The 25,805-nt window shown below is 38.6% G+C and overlaps 1 protein-coding gene across 3 annotated transcripts in view; it reads right to left on the reverse strand.

The window, feature by feature from the left end:
* ST3GAL3 (ST3 beta-galactoside alpha-2,3-sialyltransferase 3) overlaps window positions 1–25,805 on the reverse strand; it is a 205,732-nt gene that overhangs the window by 164,666 nt on the left and 15,261 nt on the right. Inside the window, exon 2 of one of the 3 annotated variants that reach the window (XM_061122149.1) lies at window positions 13,067–13,211. The exons of the other annotated variants lie outside the window; for them this stretch is intronic. Coding sequence (XP_060978132.1) covers window positions 13,067–13,181 — 115 coding nt within the window. The 5' untranslated portion in view covers window positions 13,182–13,211. The remainder of the gene's footprint in view (window positions 1–13,066; window positions 13,212–25,805) is intronic. 3 annotated transcript variants of the gene reach the window in all.

Consider the following 25,805-nt stretch of genomic DNA (forward strand, 5'->3'; position numbering starts at 1 on the left):
CATACACATTTATATATGTCTTCCTGGTGAATTTCTCCTTTTATCATTAAGTAATGACCCTCTCTAATCTCTGTCTTGAAGTATAATTTGCTGAAATTAATATAGCTGTACCAAATGCTTACTGTTTATATATTTTCCATCCTTTTACTTTGAACCCATCTGGGTCTTTAAATTTAATACATATGTCTCATATTAGGACATAGTTAGATTCTGCTTCATTAACCATTCTGATGGTTTCTGCCTTTAACTGGAGTTTTAATCTATTCACATTTAAATGTAATTATTTATATAGTAAGGATGAAGTCAACTGTCTTACAATTTGTTTTCCATTTCTCCCTTCTGGTTTTTTCTTCTTATATTTCTCTTTTCTGGGATTAACTGAATTTTTATAGTGCTCTATTTTATTTCTTCTATTTATTTCTTAGATAAAAACTTCTTTTCATTATTTTTTTTCCTAGTTATTCTACCAGGCAATAAGTAGAACATTGATAGGAACCACACCCTTCACTTATCAAAATCAATATAATACTTTTCTACATATGACATTTTATATTTACTTTACCCTTTACTTACTTTATACACAACATTCCTATTTCCCATTTCTTGTTTTTCACAAATGTCATAATCTTACAATAGCAAAATTCCATTTACTCACCCCCCACTCTTTATGCAAGTGTTGTCCTATCTTTTTATTTCTACACATGTTCTCAGCCTCACTTTACAGGGTCTTTATTTTTGCTTTAGGTAATTACTTGTCTTTTAAGCAAGTTATGAGAAGAAAGGAAAAAGAGTCATATTTCCCATTATTTATCATTTCCAGTGATCATTTTTTCCTGTGGATCCAAGCTTCCATCTGGTATCACTTCCCACTGGCCTGAAGGACATCCTTTAGGATTCTTTTGTTATACAGTTCTACTAACAACAAATTCTCTTAACTTTTCCCTATTTGATAAATGCCTTTATTTCACCCTCATTTTTGCAGGATATTTTCCTTAGATAAAGAATTTTGGGATGACAAGTTCTCGGTATTTTGTTTCAACATTTAAGGATCTTTTCTTGTGTTCTAATCTTTTTGTTTATGGTGAAAAGTCAGTTGAATTTCTTACCCTCATCCACAATGCTTCCTTTTCTGCCTTTCAAGATTTTCATTTTTAAATTCACAAGTTTGTGATGTACCTAGGTTTCCTCTCTCCCCCAATATTTATCCTTCTTAGAGTTTGCTGAGCTTCCTAGATCAGCTAATTTGTTTCCACCAAATTCAGGAAGTTTTGAGCCATTATTTCTTCAAAGTTTTTTTCTGCCCAATTCTCATATATATTAAATTTTATATTATCCCACAGGTCCCTGAGGCTCTGTTCATTTTTCTTCAATATTTTTTTTTCTTTCTGTGGCTCAGACTGGATAATTTCTATTATACTCTCTTCAAGTTTATTGACTTCTTCTGTTTTATCCAATCTAGTATTAAATGAAAAATTCATTTCTGTTCCTATACTGTTCAGATATAGACTATGCATTTGGTTCTTTTTTATAGCTTCTATTTATCTGCTAAGACTACTTATTGTTCACTGTACTTCTTTTCATTCTTCAGATTATCAACAATAGCTACTCTACCACAAAGTCCAAAATCTGGGCCAACTTACCCACAGACTTGGAGTTTTTCCTTGAATATGTATTGCATTTTCCTGTTTATATGTCTAGTAACTTCTCATTGAACACTGGACACTGTAGATATTACATGTAGAAACTGAGCATTATTATTTTTCTCTGAAGAGCATTGATTTGTGCCTTAAGAGGCAGTCCAGGGGGCTTCCCTGGTGCTCCAGTGGTTAAGAATCTGCCTGCCAATGCAAGGGACACAGGTTCAATCCCTGGTCCCGGGAAGATCCCATATGCTGCGGGGCAACTAAGCCCATGTGCCACAACTACTGAGCCCGTGCTCTAGAGTCTGTGAGCCACAACAACCGAAGCCCAAATACCTAGAGTCCGTGCTCCACAAGAGGGGAGGCCACCACAGTGAGAAGCCCACACAACACAATGAAGAGTAGCCCCCACTCACCACAGAGAAAGCCCTCACACAGCAACATAGACCAAGCACAGCCAAAAATAAATAAATGACTGAATCTTAAAGAAAAACAGAAACAGAGGCAGTTCAGGGACTTCCCTGATGGTCCAGGGGGTAAGACTCTGCACTGCCATGGCCGGGAGCACAAGTTCAATCCCTGGGTGGGGAAATATGATCCCACATGCCATGCAGTACAGCCTCCCGCCCCCTCAAAAAAAAGTAGTTCAATTACTGCCTGATCACCTTGAACTTATGTAGCCATGATTTAATGCTACATTTAGCATCAATTTGAGGAAAGCCCATGGTGTTTCACACTTCTCTAACTTGATGGGACTCGTCCACTCAAGACTTAGCAATACGCATTTAAGGTTCCTCCACATCATCTCATGCCTTTGGTAGTTAATTTCTTGTTAGCACTTAATCATATTCCATTGTCTGCACATACTACAGTCTAGCTATCCAGTCAACTATTGAAGGACATCTAGGTTGCTTCCAAGTTTGCTTATGAATATAAACATCATAAACATACAACTACAGGTTTGGGACACAATATTCATTTGGATAAATACCAAGGAATGTGACTGCTGGATCATGGAGTATGTTTTGTTTCACAAGAAACTGTTAAACTATTTTCTAAAGTAGCTGTACCATTTTAAATTTCCACCTGCATTGAATGAGTTCTCATTGTTCCACAACCTTGCCAGCATTTGGTATTATTAGTGTTCCAGATTTTGGCCATTCTAATAGGCATGTAGTGGTATCTCACTGTTATTTTAATTTGCATTTCCCTGATGATACATGATGTAGAGCATTTTTTCATGTTTATTTTCCATCTGTATACATTCTTTGTTGAGGTCTTTGGTGCATTTTACACAGGGTTACCTGTCTTCTGTTGAGTTTTAAGAGTTCATATATTTTGAATAAAATCCTTTATCACATGTGTCCTTTACAAATATTTTATTCCAAACTGCAAATTGTTTTTTCATTCTCTTTACAGAGCAGAAGCTTTTAATTTTAATGAAGTCCAGTTTTTTTACTGCTTTCTTTCATGAATTGTGCCTTTCGTGTTATATCTAAAAAGTCACCACCAAATCCAAGGTCATGTAGGTTTTCTTCTCTATCTTCCAAATATTTTAAAGTTTTATGTTTTACATTTAGATCTGTGATCCATTTTGAGTTAATTTTTGTGAAAGATATAATGTCTATCTAGATTTTTTTTTTTTTTTTGGTATATGGATGTCCAGTTGTTCCAGTACCACTTTGTTAAAACAACTATCTTTTCTCCATTATATTGCTTTTGCTCCTTTATCAACTGACTACATGTGGGCCTATTTCTGGGCTCTCTATCAATGTTCCACTGCTCTATTTGTCTAGTCTTCTGCCAATACTACACTATCTTGGTCACTGTAGCTTTTAATAAGTCTTAAAGTCAGGTCACATGCTAGTAAAGTAATGCTCAAAATTCTCCAAGCCAGGCTTCAGCAATACATGAACCGTGAACTTCCAGATACTCAAGCTGGTTTTAGAAAAGGCAGAGGAACCAGAGATCAAACTGCCAACATCTACTGGATCATAAAAAAAGCAAGAGAGTTCCAGAAAAACATCTATTTCTGCTTTATTGACTACGCCAAAGCCTTTGACTGTGTGGATCACAATAAACTCTGGAAAATTCTTAAAGAGATGGGAATACCAGACCACCTCACCTGCCTCCTGAGAAATCTGCACACAGGTCAAGAAGCAACAGTTAGAACTGGACATGGAACAACAGACTGGTTCCAAATAGGAAAAGGAGTACGTCAAGGCTGTATATTGTCACCCTACTTATTTAACTTATATGCAGAGTACATCATGAGAAACACTGGGCTGGAGGAAGCACAAGCTGGAACCAAGATTGCCGGGAGAAATACCAATAACCTCAAATAGGCAGATGACAACACCCTTATGGCAGAAAGTGAAGAGGAACTAAGGAGCCTCTTGATGAAAGTGAGAGTAAAAAAGTTGACTTAAAACTGAACATTCAGAAAACTAAGATCATGTTATCCCTTCCCATCACTTCACGGCAAATAAATGGGGAACAGTGGAAACAGTGGCTGATGTTATTTTTCTGGGCTCCAAAATCACTGCAGATGGTGACTGCAGCCATGAAATTAAAAGATGCTTACTCCTTGGAAGGAAAGTTATGACCAACCTAGATGGCATATTAAAAAGCAGAGACATTACTTTGCCAACAAAGGTCCGTCTAGTCAAGGCTATGGTTTTTCCAGTAGTCATGTACGGATGTGAGAGTTGGACTATAAAGAAAGCTGAGCACTGAAGAATTGATGTTTTTGAAGTGGTGTTGGAGAAGACTCTTGAGAGTCCCTTGGACTGCAAGGAGATCCAACCAGTCCATCCTAAAGGAGATCAGTTCAGGGTGTTCACTGGAGGGACTGATGTCGAAGCTGAAACTTCAATACTTTGGCCACCTGATGCAGAGAGCTGACTCATTTGAAAAGAACCTGATGCTGGGAAAGATTGAGGGCCGGAGGAGAAGGGGACAACAGAGGATGAGATGGTTGGATGGCATCACTGACTCGATGGACATGGGTTTGGGTGGACTCCGGGAGTTGGTGATGGACAGGGAGGCCTGGCGTGCTGCGATTCATGGGGTCACAGAGTCGGACATAACTGAGTGACTGAACTGAACTGAAAGTCAGGTAATGCCAGTCCTCCAACCTTGTTGTTCAATATTGAATACTGTGTAGTATTGTGTCAGCTATTCTAAGTCTTTTGCCTCTCCGTATAAACACTAGAATTAGTAGATCCACAAAATAATCTGCTTGGATTTTCATTGAAACTGCCTTGACATCTTGACAATATTGAGTCTCGGCCATGGAAGTGGAATATCTCTAAATTTAGTTCTTTTTAATTAGTTCATCAAAGTTTTACAGTTTTCTGCATATAGATCTTGCACATATTTTTGGTAATGTGTTTTTAACTTCAAATTCCTCTGTTCATTGCTGGTTTATAGGAAAGTGATTGACTTTTGTATATTCATATTGTATCCTGCATCCTTCCAATAATCACTTACTAGTTTCAGGAGTTTTCTGTCAGTCCTTTTGGATTTTCTATACAGACAACTGTTGTCACACGTGAACAAAAGCAGTTTTACTTCTTCCTTCCCCATCCATACAGCTTTTAATTCCTTTTCTTGTTTTACTATACTAGCTAAGACTTCCAGTACAGTGTTGAAAAGGAGTGGTGAGGGGGGACATCATAGCCTCATTCCTGATCTTAGTGGAAAAGCTTCTATTTTCTTAACATTAATTATGATCTTAGTTGTAGGTTTTGGGAGATATGCTTTATCAAGTTCAAGAAATTTCATTATACCTTAGTCTACTGAAAGTTTTTATCATGACTTAGTGTTGGATTTTTTTGGTCAAATAACCTTTTCTACATCTACTGATATAATCATGTAATTTTTCTTCCTGAGTTTGTTGATATATTACATTGATTTTTGAATACTGAACCAGCTTTGCATACCTGGAATTAATCCCACAACCATGGTGTATAGTTCTTTTTATAGAATACTGATGTGATCCAATATTTTATTGAGGAATTTTACAAGTATATTCATGAGATAAGTCTGTAGCTTTGTTTTTTGTAATGTCTTTGTCTGGATTTTGTATTAGCGTGATGCTGGCCTCATAGGATGAATTAGCAAATATTCCCTATCCTTCTATCCTCTAAGAGAGATTAGACAGAGAACTGGCTTCATTTCTTCCTTAAAATTTAGAACTCACCAGTGAACCCACGTGGGCCAGGTGCTTTCTGTTTTGGAAGGTATTGATTATTGATTCAATTTCTTTAATAGATATAAGGCCTATTCATATTGTCAATTTCTTCTTGTATAAGTTTTAACAAATTATGTCTTTCAAAGAACTGGTTCATGTCATCTAGGTTTATCAAATTTGTGGACATAAAAAAATTTTTGTGGATGCAGAGTTGTTCAGAGTATTTGTTTATAATCTTTTTAACATCCATTAAATCAGTAGTGATGATCCCTCTTTTATTTCTGATACTAGTAATTTGTGTCATCTTTTTCTTTGTTGGCCTAGTTGGAGACTTATTGATTTTATTGATCTTTTCAAAGAACCTGGTTTAGGTTTCATTTATTTTCTTTATTACTGTTTCCAATTTCACTGATTTCTGCTCTAATTCCTACTATTTCTTTTCTTCCATATGCTTTGGATTTAATTTCCTCTTTCTAGGCTCCTAAGGTGGCAAGAATACACAGAAGAACTGTACAAAAAAGATCTTCACGACCCAGATAATCATGATGGTGTGATCACTCACCTAGAGCCAGACATCCTGGAATGTGAAGTCAACTGGGCCTTAGTAAGCATCACTATGAACAAAGCTAGTGGAAGTGATGGAATTCCAGTTGAGCTATTTCAAATCCTAAAAGATGATGTGTGAAAGTGCTACACTCAATATGCCAGCAAATTTGGAAAACTCAGCAGTGGCCACAGGACTGGGAAAGGTCAGTTTTCAGTCCAATACCAAAAGAAAGGCAATGCCAAAGAATGCTCAAACTACCACACAATTGCACTCATCTCACACGCCGGCAAAGTAATGCCCAAAAGTCTCCAAGCCAGGCTTCAACAATATGTGAAACTTGAACTTCCAGATGTTCAAGCTGGTTTTAGAAAAGGCAGAGGAACCAGAGATCAAATTGCCAACATCCGCTGGATCATCGAAAAGGCAAGGGAGTTCCAGGAAAACGTCTACTTCTGCTTTATTGACTATGCCAAAGCCTTTGATTGTGTGGATCACAACAAACTGTGGAAAATTCTGAAGGAGATGGGAATACCAGACCACCTGACCTGCCCTCTTGAGAAACGTGTATGCAGGTCAAGAAGCAACAGTTAGAACTGGACATGGAACAACAGACTGGTTCCAAATTGGGAAAGGAGTACGTCAAGGCTGTATACTGTCACCCTGCTTATTTAACTTATATGCAGAGTACATCATGAGAAATGCTGGGCTGGATGAAGCACAAGATGGTATCAAGATTGCCAGGAAAAATATCAATCACCTCAGATATGCAGACGACACCACCCTTATGGCAGAAAGTGAAGAAGAAATAAAGAGCCTCTTGATGAAAGTGAAAGAAGAGAGTGAAAAAGTTGGCTTAAAGCTCAACATTCAGAAAACTAAGATCATGGCATCTGGTCCCATCACTTCATGGGAAATAGATGGGGAAACAGTGGCAGACTTTATTTTGGGGGGCTCCAAAACCACTGCAGATGGTGACTGCAGCCATGAAATTAAAAGACGCTTACTCCTTGGAAGAAAAGTTATGACCAACCTAAACAGCATATTAAAAAGCAGAGACATTACTTTGCTAACAAAGGTCCATCTAGTCAAGGCTATGGTTTTTCCAGTGGTCATGTATGGATGTGAGAATTGGACTATAAAGAAAGCTGAGCAACAAATTGATGCTTTTGAACTGTGGTATTGGAGAAGACTCTTGAGAGTCCTTTGGACTGCAAGGAGATCCAACCAGTCCATCCTAAAGGAGATCAGTCCTGAGGTGTTCATTGGAAGGACTGATGTTGAAGCTGAAACTCCAGTACTTTGGCCACCTGATGTGAAGAGCTGACTCATTTGAAAAGACCATTTGAAAAGATGCTGGGAAAGATTGAAGGCAGGAGAAGGGGACAACAGAGGATGAGATGGTTGGATGGCATCACCGACTCAATGGACACGAGTTTGAGTAAACTCTGGGAGTTGGTGATGGACAGGGAAGCTTGGCGTGCTGCAGTTCATGGAGTCGCAAAGAGTCAGACACAACTGAGCGACTGAACTGAACTGAACTGAAGACGGAAATTAGATAACTGATTTTAGATCTTTCTTCTTTTCTAATATATGCTTCAACACTATAAATTTCCCTCTATCTTACTACATCCCATATTTTTTTTATCAGTTTGGCTATCATTTCATTCAGTTAAAAATATTTTTAAAATCTCATATATTTCTTTTTTGACCCATGTTGTACTTAAAAGTATACAGTTTAATCTTCATGTATTTGGGGATTTTCTAGTTATCTTTCTTTCATTGATTTCTAGTTTAATTCTTTTGTGGTCTGAAAGAACACATTGTACGATTTCTTTTCTTATAAACTTGTTAAGATGTTTATGGAAAAAGAATGAGATACTGCCATTTGTAGTAAAATGCTGGACCTAGAGATTATCACACTAAGTGAAGTAAGTCAGAGAAAGACAAATAGCATATGATTATCACTTATTTGTGGAATCTAAAATATCATACAAATGAACTTATTGACAAAACACAAACAGGCTCATAGATGTAGAAAAACTTTTGGTTACCAAAGGTAAAAGATGGGGGGACATTTTAAGAGACTGGGATTAACACATATGCACTACCATACATAAAACAGATAACTAGTAAGGACCTGCTCTGAGCACAGGGAACTCTACTCAACGATCTGCAATAGCCTATATGGAGAAAGAATCTAAAAAAGAATGGACATATGTATAACTGATTCACTTTGCTGCATACCTGAAGCTAGCATAACATTGTTAATCCACTATATCCAACAATAAACAAAATAAATATGATACAAATGAACTTACCAACAAAACAGAAACAGACCCACAGACATGGAAAACAAACTTATGGTTACCAAAAGGGAAAAGGGGGAGGGGGGTTAAATTAGGAGCTTGATATTAGCAGATACAAACTATCATATATAAAATAAACAACAAGGTACTCCTTATATAGCATAGGAATCTATATTCAATATTATGGAATAAAATATAATGGAATATATACATATATGTGTGTTTGTGGATATATATGTATATAAATTGAATCACTTTGCTATATGCTAGAAATGAACATAACATTGCCAAATTAGCTATACTTGAAGGGGAAAAAAAAAAGATGTGTTTTATGGCCCAGAACACGGTCTATCTTGAATGTTGCATGTGAACTTAAGAAGAAATGCATATCCTGTTGTTGCCAGGTGAAGTAGTCTATAGGCATCAATTATAGCCAATTGATCGATGGTGTGATTGAATTCAATTAGGTTCTTACAGATTTCCTGCCTGTTGGATCTGTTCATTTCTGACAAAGCGGTGCTGAAGTCTCCAACTATGATAGTATTCATCTACTGCTCTTTGCAATTGTACTAATTTTTGCCTCACAGTTTGAGACTCTATTGTTAGGTGCATACACATTAAGAATTTTTATGCCTTCTTAGAGAACCAACCCCTTTATCATCATGTAGTGCCTTCTTTATCAGTGATAACTTTCCTTGCTTTGAAGGCTGCTTCGTCTGAAATTAACACAGCTACTCCTATCTGTTTTGATTAGTGTTAGCACCGTATATTTTTCTCCATTTACTTTAAATTTATACATGTCTTTATAATTAAAATGGGTTTCCTGTAGACAACAGACAGTTGGGTCTTGTTTGTTTGGTCCAATCTCTGTCTTATAATTGGTGCATTTAGACCACTGATATTCAAAGTGACTACCAATATATTTGGAGTAATACCATATTCATTACAGTTTTCTACTTGTTGCCCTCATCTTTTGCTCTTATTTTTATCTTCTACTCTTTTTATGCTTTTTGTGGTTTTAATCGAGCAATTTATGATTCCACTTTCTTTCCTTTTTTAAAATATAGGTTCTACTTTTTAAACTTTTTTAGTGGTTCTCTCTAGATGTGCTGGCAGTGGTCTGCCCTGTGGGCTCTTCTCTCTTACAGAGCCAACAAGAGTTGAATTTTCAGTCTGTTCAGTGTTTCACTTGTTGTTAGTCAGAGTGGCAACTTCCAAGCCCCTTAACATGCAGAACAGGAAACCTCAAGCTACAGAACTTTTAAAATCACACTGATAACTAGGACCAATCTCATACAGCAAACCTTTAGATTAAGCACTGGACCCAAGTCCTGGTAATCTGACTAAGCACTGGCCACATGCAGCTCTAAACTGCTCAAGAGAGAACAGTTTACATCTTTCTATCAAAACAACAGGCCTTGGGATTAATTCTTAAAATTTCCTAGTGGGAAGGAATTCCATGCTCTAACATGGCATTTCACACAGACCTCTCTTTTAGAATATGACACATTATAGTAGTTGATTTATTTCTTTCTCATGTTATAGGCTGAGAGCATAAAGTCTACCTTCATCTTATATTCAGTTTACATAGAACAGTTTGGACCATAATAAGGACATATTGCTTACTGAATAAATCAGTTGATAATAAAAAACTCTTGACTTCCCTTCTTTCCCCCAACGTGACGGAATTCTAATATGTAATCTTGGTTAAGTCATAAATGAATAAAAATTAAGGAAAATAATGCCAAAGACATTTGTTTTTCAAGATTGGTAGTGCCCTCTAAGCTCCACAGATGAGAGACATACAAACTCTTGATCACTGAGCCTCTTTGAAGCCTCAGTTTCTACATTTGTAAATGAGGATAATAATAATCAATGTAAACTATGAGGTTATTAATATAAAGCTCTCATTACAATACATACAGTAGACACTCAACAAATTATTATTTTCATTTCATTATTATTAGCAGCAGCATCAATACTGTCAAACCATCACTTACACTTCAGTACACAGTAGCCACTTGCTTTACAAACTCCTTTAGCTTGACCTTGTTTACGGAATAAAGGTTACAAGGTAAAAGAAAACCCCAGACTTGGTAAGCCATTAGGGTTGATCACGTTACTCTAGCCTCTGATATTACAGCACAGAAACAACATGCTATAGTAAGGAGGTCTAAAAAACCTATTCAAAGCCAAATATTTGAAAGGCGTGAGAGTCAGAATAACAGAAAAGATGTGGATAGTGTAGTCAGCTAATAACTAACTCAAAGCAGATAACTGTTAACAAACCACGGAACCTACAGCGCAAGAACAGCAACTGTCATCTCTAACCTATTAAACCCCTCTGTTGCCTGGAGGACTTTATCTCTTTATCTTCTCCTTATTTTCCTCTCCTCTTCTTTCTTCACCTCTATCCTGACAATCTATGATTTCTTCTCTGAGTCTCTCTGTTCTTTCTTTTTACCAACTGAAATACAGAATTAATTCATACTCTTAGTATTTCTTATACTTTTCAGTAAAATAATGAAAATAGGTTTTAAAGAAAGAAAATCAAGACTCAATTCCAGTTCTAATAATTAGCTATATAACCTGGGTAAATTAAACTAAACACTTTAGTTTGCTCAAATGGAAAATAGAGATAATAATAGCCTCTTCACATGGTTATAGTAAGAAGTAAATTAAATTTGTAAATTATCTAGCATAAAACCTGCCACACAATAGGTTTTCCATAAAGCTAATGTCCTTCTCAATTTCTCTAGAAAAAAATCATCTAATCCTTGGTTAAGTCTTCCACGGTAACTCTTAACAGAGGAGGAGAGCCTCCCGCTCCTTGCACATATTCCCATCATTTCTTTTTTAATTTTTTAATTTATTTTTATTAGTTGGAGGCTAATTACTTTACAATATTGTAGTGTTTTTTGCCATACATTGACATGAATCAGCCATGGATTTACATGTGTTCCCCATCCTGATCCCCCCTCCCACCTCCCTCCCCATCCCATACCTTTGGGTCTTCCCAGTGCACCAGCCCTGGGTATTCCCACCATTTTTATGAATATAAATGAACCCAACCATTACAGATATGGACAATGTCTCTAACTACAGAATTTTACACTGCACTGAAATAAACTCGCCTTACTCTGGGTCCTCTCCTTGATCTTAAAGATAAGGTGGAACAGAAAAATTTAAATAGAAACACAAAGTAAGTAATGATAATTATAAACTATGCATTTAAGAGGCATTTAAACATTACTCATAAAACAATAATATGAAAGATATAACACTATGCTTTTAAAACTGGCTTGAAGCTGCTACAGTAGTTTGGACCATGTGAGAAAATTATGAACTACCTCACAGGAATAGTTCCCATGTTAAGGAGTCAATACAGTAGCAGGCCAATTGCCAGCTGCCTCTTCCAACTCATTCTAACTCAGTTAACCTCCTAGCTAGAGACTGACTCTACTCTCAAGTGAATTCTACACTGGTATCCAATAAGCGTTTGTAAAAATAAAACTATTTTATAGAAGAGGCATTAGGAATCAGAACAGACTATCCAAACTTTACTGCACTCAGTTCAGACAGCCATCAGACAAAAGAACCAAAAGGAAAACCACGTGTGGCCACCACGTGGCACCTGAAGGACAGCCGAGAAGACACTGTGCAGAGGCTGGTGCAGCTCAGAGCAGTTCTTCAGCTGCAAGCCCCAAACCGCATCACAGGCAGCAGTGAGTGAACCCGAAGCAAGTTGGGGTTGGGGGGAGGGGGGCAGAAAGCCATACAGAAACAAGTATAATACATGAAATGACTGCAACTGGGAGAAAGGGATTAGGAGTTACAGGCTAGGGGGGAAAAGCCATTATTCTATTCAGGTACAAGTTCAGTACCAACAAGGGCTAAAAAGATTACAAAAGTTCTTTAGGGAAATAAAACAAAGAAAGTGTTAAATTAAAAACTGAAAACCCAAGGAAAAGGTAAAGATGCATGCTTTAAGGGCATTAGAAAACCAACTTCAACAGCAAGCCCCAAGATAATAACTGGCAAATGGGAGTGGTAGTAAAGTATAATAATTTGAAAAGAACAACATTGGAGAACCAGAAGTACTGGTATGGTTTGGAATTTTATTGAAGATAAAACAGCACATTTTCCTTAAGTTCATAAAAAGATTCACCATGGCATGCAGTTTTTATAAAACATCAAAGCTCTCACTCTAGAGCAACAAAAGTGCTAGATGGTTTCTGAGCCTAAGTTCCAGGAATGCTGGGTTTATTCTCACTGCCCATCTCTGAAGAGTCTGAGAGCACTGCAGCCACGGAAAAGCCCCACAACTGATCCACAGCAGGCTTTTCCTGAGGGTAGGCTAGAGTGTGACCATACTTACTGGAGTCCTCCCAATGGAGTAAATGTAGCTTCCATGCAGAATAATACAAAAATCCCAGTACCAGAAAAAGGCAGAGGGCTAGCAGCAGATTGCGTACAAATATCAAGAGTCCCATCTTCACATGATCTACAATTTCCTACATGACCTAAAAAAAGAAAACAACAACAACAAAAAAACAATTTAGGTCTTAACTGATAAAGCAAGCATCTTACCGATATACTCTACCTTAAAATAAGTATTTACAGGACAATTTCCAAATGAAGAACAACCTGGAATTATCACTGATTGATGACCTGGCATCCTCCGACCTGCTCAAGCCTGGCTCAAAGGACAGCTTCGCCATCACTCAGCATCCAAGCCAGCTGTCATCCTTGTGCCTCTCCTCTCGCTCACTCCTGACACCAAATCAGTGACCAAACTCTGGCAATTCCAACCTCCCAAGTAAATCTCAAATCATACCCGCTTCCCGCCATCACTCCCCTAGGGCCTGTCACCACCATATTCCCACAACACAAAGTTTCCCTGCCTCCAAATCTGCATCTCCCAAATCCATTTTCCACACAGCACAAAGGGCAGTCTATCAATAACACAAAATCTAACACTACTCCCTGGAGTAAACCCCTTTGCGTTGGTATTCTACTGCTGCTCTAGCAAATTACCACAAACTCAGCAGCCTGAAACCACTCAAATTTATTATCTCAAAGCTCTGAAGGCGGCAAGTGCAGGTATAGCATGGCTCAGCAAGGCCCTCTGCATAGGCTATCCCAAGACCAAAACCAGAGGCTCGCGAGGGCTGCGCTCCTTTCTGGAGGCTCTGGGGATGAGCACACTTCCAAGCTACTCCAGGCTAATTTCAGTTTCTTACAGCTTTGGGGCCCGAGTCCCCATGACCTTGCTGGTCATCAGACAGTCTTTGCTTTTGCGTTCCTCTTCATATTTTCCATGTGATACCCTTCAGTCACGGTGGGTTAGGTTCTGCTTATACTGATCTCTCCAACTTCCCCTTTAACCACATCCTGCTTCTGTTTCCAGGCACAGGAACCTCCTTGCTTTTCAGGTTCATGTGATTAGACAGGGCCCATTTGAATAATCTAGGGCAACCTCCCCATTTTAAGGTCTGAAGCTTTAATTTCATGTGCGCAGTCCCGGTTGCCATGTAAAGTGACATATTTACAGATTTCAGGGATTAGTGTGTGGACATCTTTGGTTGTTTTTCATTGTTGTTGTTGTTTTGGGTTTTGATTTTTTTTTTTTTTCTTGCAATGCTACGTGGCTTGTGGTATCTTAGTTCCCCAACCAGGGATCAAACCTGGGCCCCTTGCAGTGAAAGTGAGGAGTGCCAATAAATTCCAGTGCCACTGGACTGCCAATAAATTCCCGTGTGTGGACATTCCCATTCTCCTTAACACACCTTTCGTTAAATTCTCAGTTCCTGTAAGGTAAAGTAATTGCTCCTCAGGAGTCTAGCAGCTTCTGACTGCACCCCTATTTACTCTCCAACCACCTCTTGCTCCTCCCAACCTCACTTGTGTCCTATGCTCTAGCCCCTCTTCTTTCTATTCATTGAACAGTTCTTCTTGTTACTCTTCCTCAAGGTCTGTCTGGAATATATTCTCTACCACCCTGCTATTTCACCTGCTACACATTCTTTGATACTCACCTTAAATGCAACCTCAGCCAAGATGACTTCCTAGGATCCCTCTTCCCTACCCCTACTAAGATATCTAAGACAAGAAATAATCTATGATAAATATTATAAATATTATATCCTATGTATAAACATTATACATGAAGTGATAAAAAGTCAGCATCTTCAGAATATATAATCGTCCACCTAAAAAAGCCAAGAGACTCAACTGAAAAAACCATTAGAACTAATAGAAAATTGAATAAAGTAGGTGATTATATGATTTACTTACAAAATCCAACAGCTTCTTAAAAACTATACTAGCAATAATCAATTTTAAAAATGTAAGGGGAGAAAATTCCACTCATGATGGCAACAAAATCTACAAAATACCTAAAAATAAACTTCAGAAGAAATGAGCAAGATTTTCACCAAAGGACATAAAAGATCCAAATAAATAGACAGGTTTCCAAGTGAGAAAATTCAATAATGGAAATATGTCAGTTCTCCTGAAATGTCAGCTCTCTATAAAATTTAGTCTAAAGCCAAACAAAACCCATGTTTTGTTTTTGTTTTTTTAACTTAGATCTAAAGTTAATCTGAGGTCTTCCCAGGTGGCACAGTGGTAAAAAGAATCCACTTGCCAAAACAGGAGATGCAAGAGACTCGGGTCCAATCCCTGGGTTGGGAAGATCCCCTGGAGAAGGAAATGGCAGCTCACTCCAGTACTCTTGCCTGGAGAATCCCATGGACGGAGGAGCCTGGTGGGCTATAGCCCACAGGGTCGCGAAGAGTCGGACACGACTGAGCAACTGAGCATGCACGCACACAAGGTTAATCTGAAGAGTTCATGCCCAAGAAGAGTGAAGAAACTTTGTGATGAAATGAGGATTTGCCTTACCATATTAAAACCAACTCAAAGCTATAATTATTAAGCTGGATGGGTACTGGCACAAGAATAGACAAACAGATCAATGGAACAGAACAGAGTCTAGAAATGAGCTGTCTCAATAAAGAGACACATACAGACATGGATACATACACACATATATAACTGAATTTATCCATATATTTGAATTTACAATAAGCATGTAAGTTTTTTAAAAAGATACGAAGGATACATAGCTAATTGTTGATGTAGTTACCTTTAAGAAATAGTATAGGACAACGAAAGGTACTTATCCCTTCATACACTTTGAAATAAATTTGTTATAGGTCACAAGTATTGCCTCTATAATTTTGAAAATTTAAAAAGTCAAACATATGGGACTTCCCTAGTGATCCAGTGGTTAAGACTTCGCCTTCCAATGCAGGCGGAGCAGATTCAGTCCCTGGTAGGCAAGCGAAGATCCCACATGCCTTTCAGCCAAAAAATAAAACTTAAAAAAACAGAAGCAATACTGTAACAAATTCTATAAAGACTTTAAAAAAATTAAAAAATTAAAGTCAAACATAAACAAATGGGGCCTATTCAAACTTATAAGCTTTGGCACAGCAAAGGAAACCATAAACAAAACAAAATGACAACCTACAGACTGGGAGAAAATATTTGCAAACAATGTGACTGGCAAAGCCTTAATTTCCAAAATACAAGAACATCTCATACAACTCAGTAACAACAACAACAATAAGTAAAAAATGGGCATATTTAAATAGACAGTTCGCCAAAGAATACATACAGATAAGTCAATAGGCACATGAAAAAATGATCAACACTGCTGACTATTCAGCTCAGTTCAGTCACTCAGTCGTGTCCGACTCTTTGCAACCCCATGCCAGGCCTCCCTGGGCATACAAATCAAAATGTCATTGAGGTAACAACTCACATTGGTCAGGATGGCCATCATTAAAAAAATCTACAAATAACAAATGCTGGAGAGGGTGGAGAAAAGGGAACCCTCCAACACTGGTAATGGGAAATGTAACTGGTATAGTCACTATGGAAAACAGTAAAAGGGTTCCTCAAAAAAATAATTAATAATTAATTGTTAATAATATCAATTATTGTTGTTATAATTATAATAATTACAATCCCATGGACGAAGGAGCCAGGTAGGCTACAGTCCATGGGGTTGCAAAGAGTCAGACACGACTGAGCAACTTCACACAAGGTTGGTCAGAACTTTTCTTCCAAGAACCAAGCGTCTTTTAATTTCATGGCTGCAGTCACCATCTGCAGTGATTTGAGAGCCCCCCAAAATAAAGCCTGCCACTGTTCCCATTGCTTCCCCATCTATTTGCCATGAAGTGATGGGACCAGATGCCATGATCTTAGTTTTCTGAATGTTCAGTATTAAGTCAACTTTTTCACTCTCCTCTTTCACTTTCATCAAGAGGCTCTTTAGTTCCTCTTCACTTTCTGCCATAAGGGTGGTGTCATCTGTATATCCGAGGTTATTGATATTTCTCCCGGCAATCTTAATTCCAGCTTGTGCTTCATCCAGCCCAGCGTTTCTCATGATGTACTCTGCATATAAGTTAAATAAGCAAGGTGACAATATACAGCCTTGACGTACTCCTTTCCCTATTTGGAACCAGTCTGTTGTTCCATGTCCAGTTCTAATTGTTGCTTCTTGACCTGCATACAGATTTCTCAAGAGGACAGGTCAGGTGGTCTGGTATTCCCATCTCCTTCAGAATTTTCCACAGTTTGTTGTGATCCACACAATCAAAGGCTTTGGCACAGTCAATAAAGCAGAAGTAGATGTTTTCCTGGAACTCCCTTGCCTTTTCGATGATCCAGCGGATGTTGGCAATTTGATCTCTGGTTCCTCTGCCTTTTCTAAAACCAGCTTGAACATCTGGAAGTTCACGGTTCATGTACTGTCGAAGCCTGGCTTGGAGAATTTTGAGCATTACTTTGCCGGCGTGTGAGATGAGTGCAATTGTGCAGTAGTTTGAACATTCTTTGGCATTGCCTTTCTTTGGTATTGGACTGAAAACTGACCTTTTCCAGTCCTGTGGCCACTGCTGAGTTTTCCAAATTTGCTGGCATATTGAGTGCAGCACTTTCACAGCATCATCTTTTAGGATTTGAAATAGCTCAACTGGAATTCCATCACCTCCACTAGCTTTGTTTGTAGTGATGCTTCCTAAGGCCCACTTGACTTCGCATTCCAGGATATCTGGCTCTAGGGGAGTAATCACACCACCATGATTACAACACATTATAAAAATATAAATTGGTATACTTTTTTAGGAGCAATGTGGAAGTACAGGTATCCCCTGTTTTTTCAAAGTTCGATTTACACCACTTTGCTTCCGTGAAACCTGTGTCAGTACCTGTTTTTACTAAATGAAAGAAATTCAAAGATTGTCACTTTTATGAAAAGAGAGTAGAATAGCTTTCAGTATGTTTTGCATCCAGCAGTTACAGAGGCAGCAAGCACCCAGAGCAGTGAGAGTGGCACCACCAACTTCCTTTCTCAGGAACTATACTCAGCATCTCTGCAACAAGCCAATGTGGCTTTGAAATCATTTTATGAGCATCTGGGCTTCATCTTGATTTATTCTGTGCAACTCTGAGCAAGATGCGTCCTAAGGTTTCAGAAAGACCTAAGAGAACTTGTAAGAGTGTCATGCTCGGAATAAAAATGAACATAATTAAGCATTTAAACTGTAGTGAACCAAATAATGATGTATTTGCATTGAACTTGCTGTGTCCACCATTCAAACTGTTTACACTCAGAAAGAATACTGAATGCTGAAAAAGTTACTATTGGTTCTGCTAGTAGAAAAAGTGTTCTCTTTTAATTGGCATCCAGTAATATCATGACAAACTGGAAAGTCTACTGCTTGAGTGGATTGACGGGTGTACAAAGCATGTTGCTTCATTAAGTTATCTTATATTTAAGGAGATATCAGTCTTTTCAAAAAGATGAAACAGAAAGCTCTGGATGGGAAATTCCCTGGTGGTCCAGTGGTTAAAACTCTCATGATGAAGAGCCTGGGTTCAATCCCTGGTCAGAGAACTAAAATGCCACAAGCCAGCCATACAGTGCAGCCAAAAAAAAAAAAGAATTAGAAAGGAAGAAAGGAAGCACTGGACAATGGTGAGGATAGTGTTACCAGAGTAAAATTTAAAGCTACCTATGGATGGCTGGATTGGTTTCTGAGGTGAGGGCAGCTTCATAACTTAAAGGTTACTTGTAAGAGTGCTTTGGCTGATACTGGAGCTGCTCAAAAGCTCCCAGGACAGAATAATGTAATTACAGAAAGTGGCTATTCACGTAAGTGTTTAACTACAGCAAAATTGTAATTTATGGGGAAAAAACTACTGAGCAAGACATGTATGTCAAGAGAAGAAAAGCAAACCGAGGGACGCAGGCAGCGGAGGCGAGGTTCACCTAGTGCCTCCTGTTGACGCCACGGGGACGGCTGGCCTGAGGCCGCGACTAACGTGCCACTCAGAGAACCTGAAGGACTTAAAGGCACTGGTAAGAGTACACTTCCTATTATTTTTCATTCACATCCAAGTAGCTGGGATATCCAAGCGATTTTTTTTCTGAGTACACGACTGGATATGTTAGACCTTCTGATGAAAATAGTGTTGAGAAAATTACCTCAATGATAGGTGTCTTGTGATTATTGATAATTGTGCTGCTCTCCACCTGGTATTCACGTATAGCAGTAACATTCATGGTGTGTTCTTACCACCAAATATGACATTGTTGCTGCAACTGTGTGACTAAGGCCTTGGAGCCACAATGGAGCCTTACTATATGCAAAAACAACAGAATGGGAAAGACTAGAGATCTCTTCAAGAAAATTAGAGATACCAAGGGAACATTTTATGCAAAGATGGGTTCAATAAAGGACAGAAATGGTATGGACCTAACAGAAGCAGAAGATATTAAGAAGAGGTGGCAAGAATACACAGGAGAACTGTACAAAAAAGATCTTCATGAGCCAGATAATCAAAATGGTGTGATCACTCACCTAGAGCCAGACATCCTGGAATGTGAAGTCAACTGGGCCTTAGAAAGCATCACTACAAACAAAGCTAGTGGATGTGATGGAATTCTAGTTGAGCTATTTCAAATCCTGAAAGATGACGCTGTGAAAGTGCTGCACTCAATATGCGAGCAAACTTGGAAAACTCAGCAGTGGCCACAGGACTGGAAAAGGTCAGTTTTCATTCTAATCCCTAAGAAAGGCAATCCCAAAGAATGCTCAAACTACCGCACAATTGCACTCATCTCACACGCTGGTAAAGTAATGCTCAAAATTCTCCAAGCCAGGCTTCAGCAATACGTGAACTGTAAACTTCCAGATGTTCAAGCTGGTTTTAGAAAAGGCAGAGGAACCAGAGATCAAATTGTCAACATCCACTGGATCATCAAAAAAGCAAGTGAGTTCCAGAAAAACATCTACTTCTGCTTTATTGACTACGCCAAAGCCTTCCATTGTGTGGATCACAATAAACTGTGGAAAATTCTGAAAGAGATGGGAATACCAGACCACCTGACCTGCCCTCTTGAGAAATCTGTATGCAGGTCAAGAAGCAACAGTTAGAACTGGACATGGAACAACAGACTGGTTCCAAATAGGAAAAGGAGTACGTCAAGGCTGTATATTGTCACCTTGCTTATTTAACTTATATGCAGAGTACATCATCATGAGAAACGCTGGGCTGGATGAAGCACAAGCTGGAATCAAGATTGCCAGGAGAAATATTAATAACCTCAGATATGCAGATGACACCACCCTTATGGCAGAAAGTGAAGAGGAACTAAAGAGCCTCTTGATGAAAGTGAAAGAGGAGAGTGAAAAAGTTGGCTTAAAGCTCAACATTCAGAAAACTAAGATCATGGCATCTGGTCCCATCACCTCATGGGAAATAGATGGGGAGACAGTGGAAACAGTGTGAGACTTTTATTTTTTGGGGGCTCCCAAATCACTGCAGATGGTGATTGCAGCCATGAAATTAAAAGATGCTTACTCCTTGGAAGGAAAGTTATGACCAACCTAGATAGCATATTAAAAAGCAGAGACATTACTTTGCCAACAAAGGTCCATCTGGTCAAGGCTATGGTTTTTCCAGTGGTCACGTATGGATGTGAGAGTTGGAACTGTGAAGAAAGCTGAGCACCGAAAAATTGAGGCTTTTCAACTGTGGTGTTGAAGACTCTTGAGAGTCCCTTGGATTGCAAGGAGATCCAACCAGTCCATCCTGAAGGAGATAAGTCTTGGGTGTTCATTGGAAGGACTGATGCTGAAGCTGAAACTCCAATACTTTGGCCACCTCATGCGAAGAGCTGACTCAATGGACAAGACCCTGATGCTGGCAGGAGGAGAAGGGGACGACAGAGGATGAGATGGCTGGATGGCATCACCGACTCGATGGGCATGAGTTTGAGTAAACTCCAGGAGTTGGTGATGGACAGGGAGGCCTGGCGTGCTGCGATCATGGAGTTGCAAAGAGTCGGACACGACTGAGCGACTGAACTGAACTGAACTGAATATGCAAAAAGTGTGATGCATCTTATTATAAGTGCCACTAAAAGAGAAGAAAGCTCCAAAGCATCTTTATGAGAGATCTGGAAAGACTAAAATATAAAGTGGGCAATTGCTAGATTCACAGATATAGAGAATAAACAAGAGGTTACCAGTGGGGAAAGGGAAGCAGGGAGGGGCAAAATAGGGATAGGGGAAACAAAAGGTTACTATGGGATTATATGAAACCTTGTGTGTGAAACTTTTGAAAACTGAAAAGCACTATAGAATTTAAAGAACATTTCATTCAATAAAAAATACAAATAAAACACAAATTTATTCATTAAATTCGCAACTGCTAACCTTGGAGATACTTTCAATAGGCTAAAAGTCTTACTGAGAAATGGCGTTTGAAGAGACTGTGTCCTGAAGTAATGAGCAATTTTAGGGCTTCAAATAAAAAATAAGTGTGGCAACAGTGACTACAGCTAAGGAGGCTGGGTTTGCGGAAGCTGATGAAAATGCTGAAGTGTTCTGGCATCCTATGACCAAGAACTGACAAACAGCTGCTGCAACTGCAAGAGTCAAGGATATTGACTGAAACAGCCCCAAAGTGAAGTCATCCACAACTGAAATGTAAAGCACTTACATTTTTCACTACGACTGCGTGCTGCAATGACTGCAGAAAAGTATGACTTTAATTTTGAAAGGACATGCAAATTTAGGGCAGGTTTGCAGGATGCTCTGAGTGTCTATAAAGAACGGTGTGATAGAAAAATGTGTTAGGCTAAGCAATCAAATACACTGTCCTATTCAAGCCTGTCACAACAGCCAGAGCAGACAATGAAACTCAACCTTTGACATCAAGGCAGACAGCCATAGAAGATGCAGATATAAGTGACCTGTTTGATCTGATGGATTCAGATGATAATGAGATGCTGATAAATGACCTGCTTCCCCTTTCTCCTGCACCATAGTTTGTACCTCTGAACCTCCCACCACCCCAACCTCTGACAATTCAGCCTAACACACCATCACCATTACCTCTTAACCTTGCTCTCTTCCTGATTTTGGTGAGTGAAACAATACCATAAATACATTATTTCTTTTTTTTTTTCATTATTTCTATCTTATACAGGTTGTGTATTTATCAAGTCATTTCTGCTTTCACTATATATTAGTGTTATTTTAGGTTTTAGGTGTTATTTGGCATGCTTTGGTAAGTTATTTTTTGGGTCTGGGAACACTCAAAAAGTTCTCCATATAAATTAACGGTAATTGTTTCTTCGCTTTCTACCACTTCAGCTTACAAAAGGTTTCAGAGGAATGCTGTGCTTTCAGATGGCAGAGGAAACCTATAACTACTGAAATTTACAACATTCATACACCTTGACTCACCATTTCTATGACTTTTTTCTAAAACAACACTTCAACAAATATTTTAAAAGACACGTGCATGGTTATTTATCAGCAACACTGATTATAAGAGCAAATACTTGAAACAACTCAAATGTCGATCAATAGGGAACCAGACAAATACATCATGATACAACTCCACAATGCTATCAATATCACTGCTACCACCGAGTTCACGACAGGAAGTAGACAGCAAAGGAGCTAACCAAAGGAAGTTAGTGACAAGATTTTCTGCAGCTGTCTACATCATCTATGGCTGTCTGCCTTGATGTCAAAGGTGGAGGTTCAATGTCTGCTCTGGCTGATGTGACAGGCTTGAACAGAACAGTGTATTTGAATGCTTAGCCTCACACATTTTTCTGAGGCATGTCCTGACATAGAAAAATAGCTAGAGTATACTGCTTACGTATCTTGTAGATAACAAATCTTGTAGAATAGTATGTATGTGAATGTATATACGGCCCCATACTGATGGTACTAAGTAAGGACAACAGTAATATTTAAAATTAAGGTTAACAAAAATTTAAAAATTAAAGTTAAAAAGGAAGCACACACACACACACACACACAAAAAGAAGGAAGCACACAGATATAAGAATACACACCAAGTTGTTGACAATAATTATCTCCAAAAAGTGGGTGTGGAGAGGGTATTTTTCATAATATATTCGTACATTTAATTTCTGTACTCATGCAAGTAATAAATGTACAAAGTTTCCAAAGTGAAATAGAAATTGGAGACTTGTATTTTCAGTAGCACAAAGGATATGTACTGTGTCCAATCCTCCCACAAAAACAATGAAAACTTTAAGGTATAAGCAGCCTGCCTACAAAAAGCAGGTGGTTCTTGGAAAGATTTTTCTTTCCTATTAAAAGGGGACTGAAGTGGCTGATCCCAGCCCTTCCCCATTCCTTCTGTCCTGAATGCAGATGTGACAACTGAACTGCCACAGCCAGTGACTTCAACCGAAGACTCTGGTAGACACACAACCAATGGATTTACTATCTGTTCAACAGATATGACAGTGAGAACAGTAAACTAATCACCTATTTCATTTCTGACTTTTCCATTAAGGAAAAAGATCTACAAATAAAGAGACAGAACAAACAGTCCAAGGAGGAAACAGATCTCCAGAAGTGGATGACATTCAAAGCAGCAAGTTAAGAGCTTAAAATAAGCCAAAACAAGGAGAAGCACAATATCCTGATATTCTGAAAGAGATGACATTTCAAACTCACTGCCAGGACAAAAGTTTGACAACGTATTATAGTGGCGAGGCTGTGGGGAGAATGCTCATACATTGCTGGTGGTGGGAGGGATTTGGCAGTATCTAACAAAATCACACAGGCTTCAACACTTTAACCTAATACTCTCACTTCTAAGAAACTATCCCAAAGATACACTGACAAAAACACAAAAACACTTACGCACTGGCTGATTGCAGCACTCTAATATAAGAGAAAAAGTTCTCCAGGACACCTTCAAAAACTATGGGGTATTGACAAATCATAGGACTATGCAGCCATAAACAGGAATGTGCTTGCTCCGTCTCTCTTTCTGAATAATTTAATCTAAATGCCATTAAGCTTTAGGGGCCAAGCAAGGTAGGCACATACATCTAAAGTGAAGACAGAAGGGGCATCAGGCCATCATGAGAAGTCTGGGAGTATGGCAGGAGGTGACAGGGGACTGACCAAACAAACTAAATACTCTGAGACTAAGAGGAGCCGAGCTTCTCAATGATGGAGACACTGAGTCGCAAATGTGGAAAAAGACTGTTGCTGTTGTTCAGTCGGTCAGTCGTGTCTGACTCTTTGCGACCCCGTGGACTGCAGCATGCCAGGCTTCCCTGTCCTTGCTCAAAGTCATGTCAATCGAGTTGGTGGTGCCATCCAACCATCTCATCCTCTGTTGTCCCCTTCTCCTGCCTTCAATCTTTCCCAGCATCAGGGTTTTTTCTAATGAGTCAGCTCTTCGCATCAGATGGCCAAAGTATTGGAGCTTCAGCTTCAGCATCAGTCCTTCCAATGAAAAGTCAGGATTGATTTCCTTTAGGATTGACTGGTTTGATCTCCTTGGAGTCCAATGGACTCTCAAGAGTCTTCTCCAACAGCACAGTTCAAAAGCATCAATTCTTAGGAACTCAGCCTTCTTTATGGTCCAACTCTCACATGACTAGTGGTAAACATGACTAGTGGAAAAACCATAGTTTTGACTATACGGACCTTTGTCAGCAAAGCAATGTCTCTGCTTTTTAATATGCTGTCCAGGTTTGTCAAAGCTTTTCTTCCAAGGAGCAAGTGGGAAAAGATAAACTAGAGTGCATCTTTTGGGTTGTACTGGAATTGAAGGTATCAATGTGACGTGAAGGTTTTCAATATATACACTTAAAAAAATATAAAAATAACTACAGATGTGGACTCTGTGTGTGCTTTTGTGTGTGTACATGCATGGAAGTCCTAGTTCTGGTCACTGAAAGGGCCCAGCAGCAATCATATCCCAAGAGCAATGAGCACACCTAGCACCTAGATCTTGGTTTTTAAATACCATTCTCCACTATGTGATAAGAACTAGGGATCCTTAGAAGAATGGCTGAACCCAGGGGCTGAGGCAGAGAGGGCACAAGATAAGCCTGACAGTAGGAAAGTATTCAAAGAGTGACATGTCAAAAGGAAAAAGCAGTCAATCTGAGGGGCTCCTAATGGCCAGATCTGTGGTAATTTAGATTATGACCCATTAAATAAGAATTTAGCAAGTGAGGAGAGGAGAAAGCTCTTCCTCAGAGTAGAAAGAATGTAGAATAATGTAATTAGAAAATTATTTAGCAATCTTTTTAGGAATAACTCAGCTAAGAAACATCAAAGGATGCTAAAATTAATAAGTAATATTTTGAGAAATGGGACATCTTAAAGTATCTCCCCAAAAGAAACTTATTAATTGCAGAGAGGAAAAGAGTAATTTTAAAATATAGAAATCTGATAGGCACCACCATAAACTAGCTGAAGGATATATGGAGGCTCCTTGTTATATTCTTGCAACTTATTTGTAAGTCTGAGATAATTTCAAAATTAAGAGTCAAAACAGAAAAAAATTAAACCAATGTGCATAAATGTTCAAATAAAGATCAAATAAGAGATTATGCAGCCAACTAAGATGCTGTTTATGAAAAAACTTTAATGATGGAGAAATGCTTCTGAAATCGTATTGAAGGAAAAGATACAAATATCATATCCTCAACTATTAAAAAAGGAAAAAATTGG

Source organism: Dama dama, chromosome 20 (assembly GCF_033118175.1).
Source record: "Dama dama isolate Ldn47 chromosome 20, ASM3311817v1, whole genome shotgun sequence".
Lineage (NCBI taxonomy): Eukaryota > Metazoa > Chordata > Mammalia > Artiodactyla > Cervidae > Dama > Dama dama.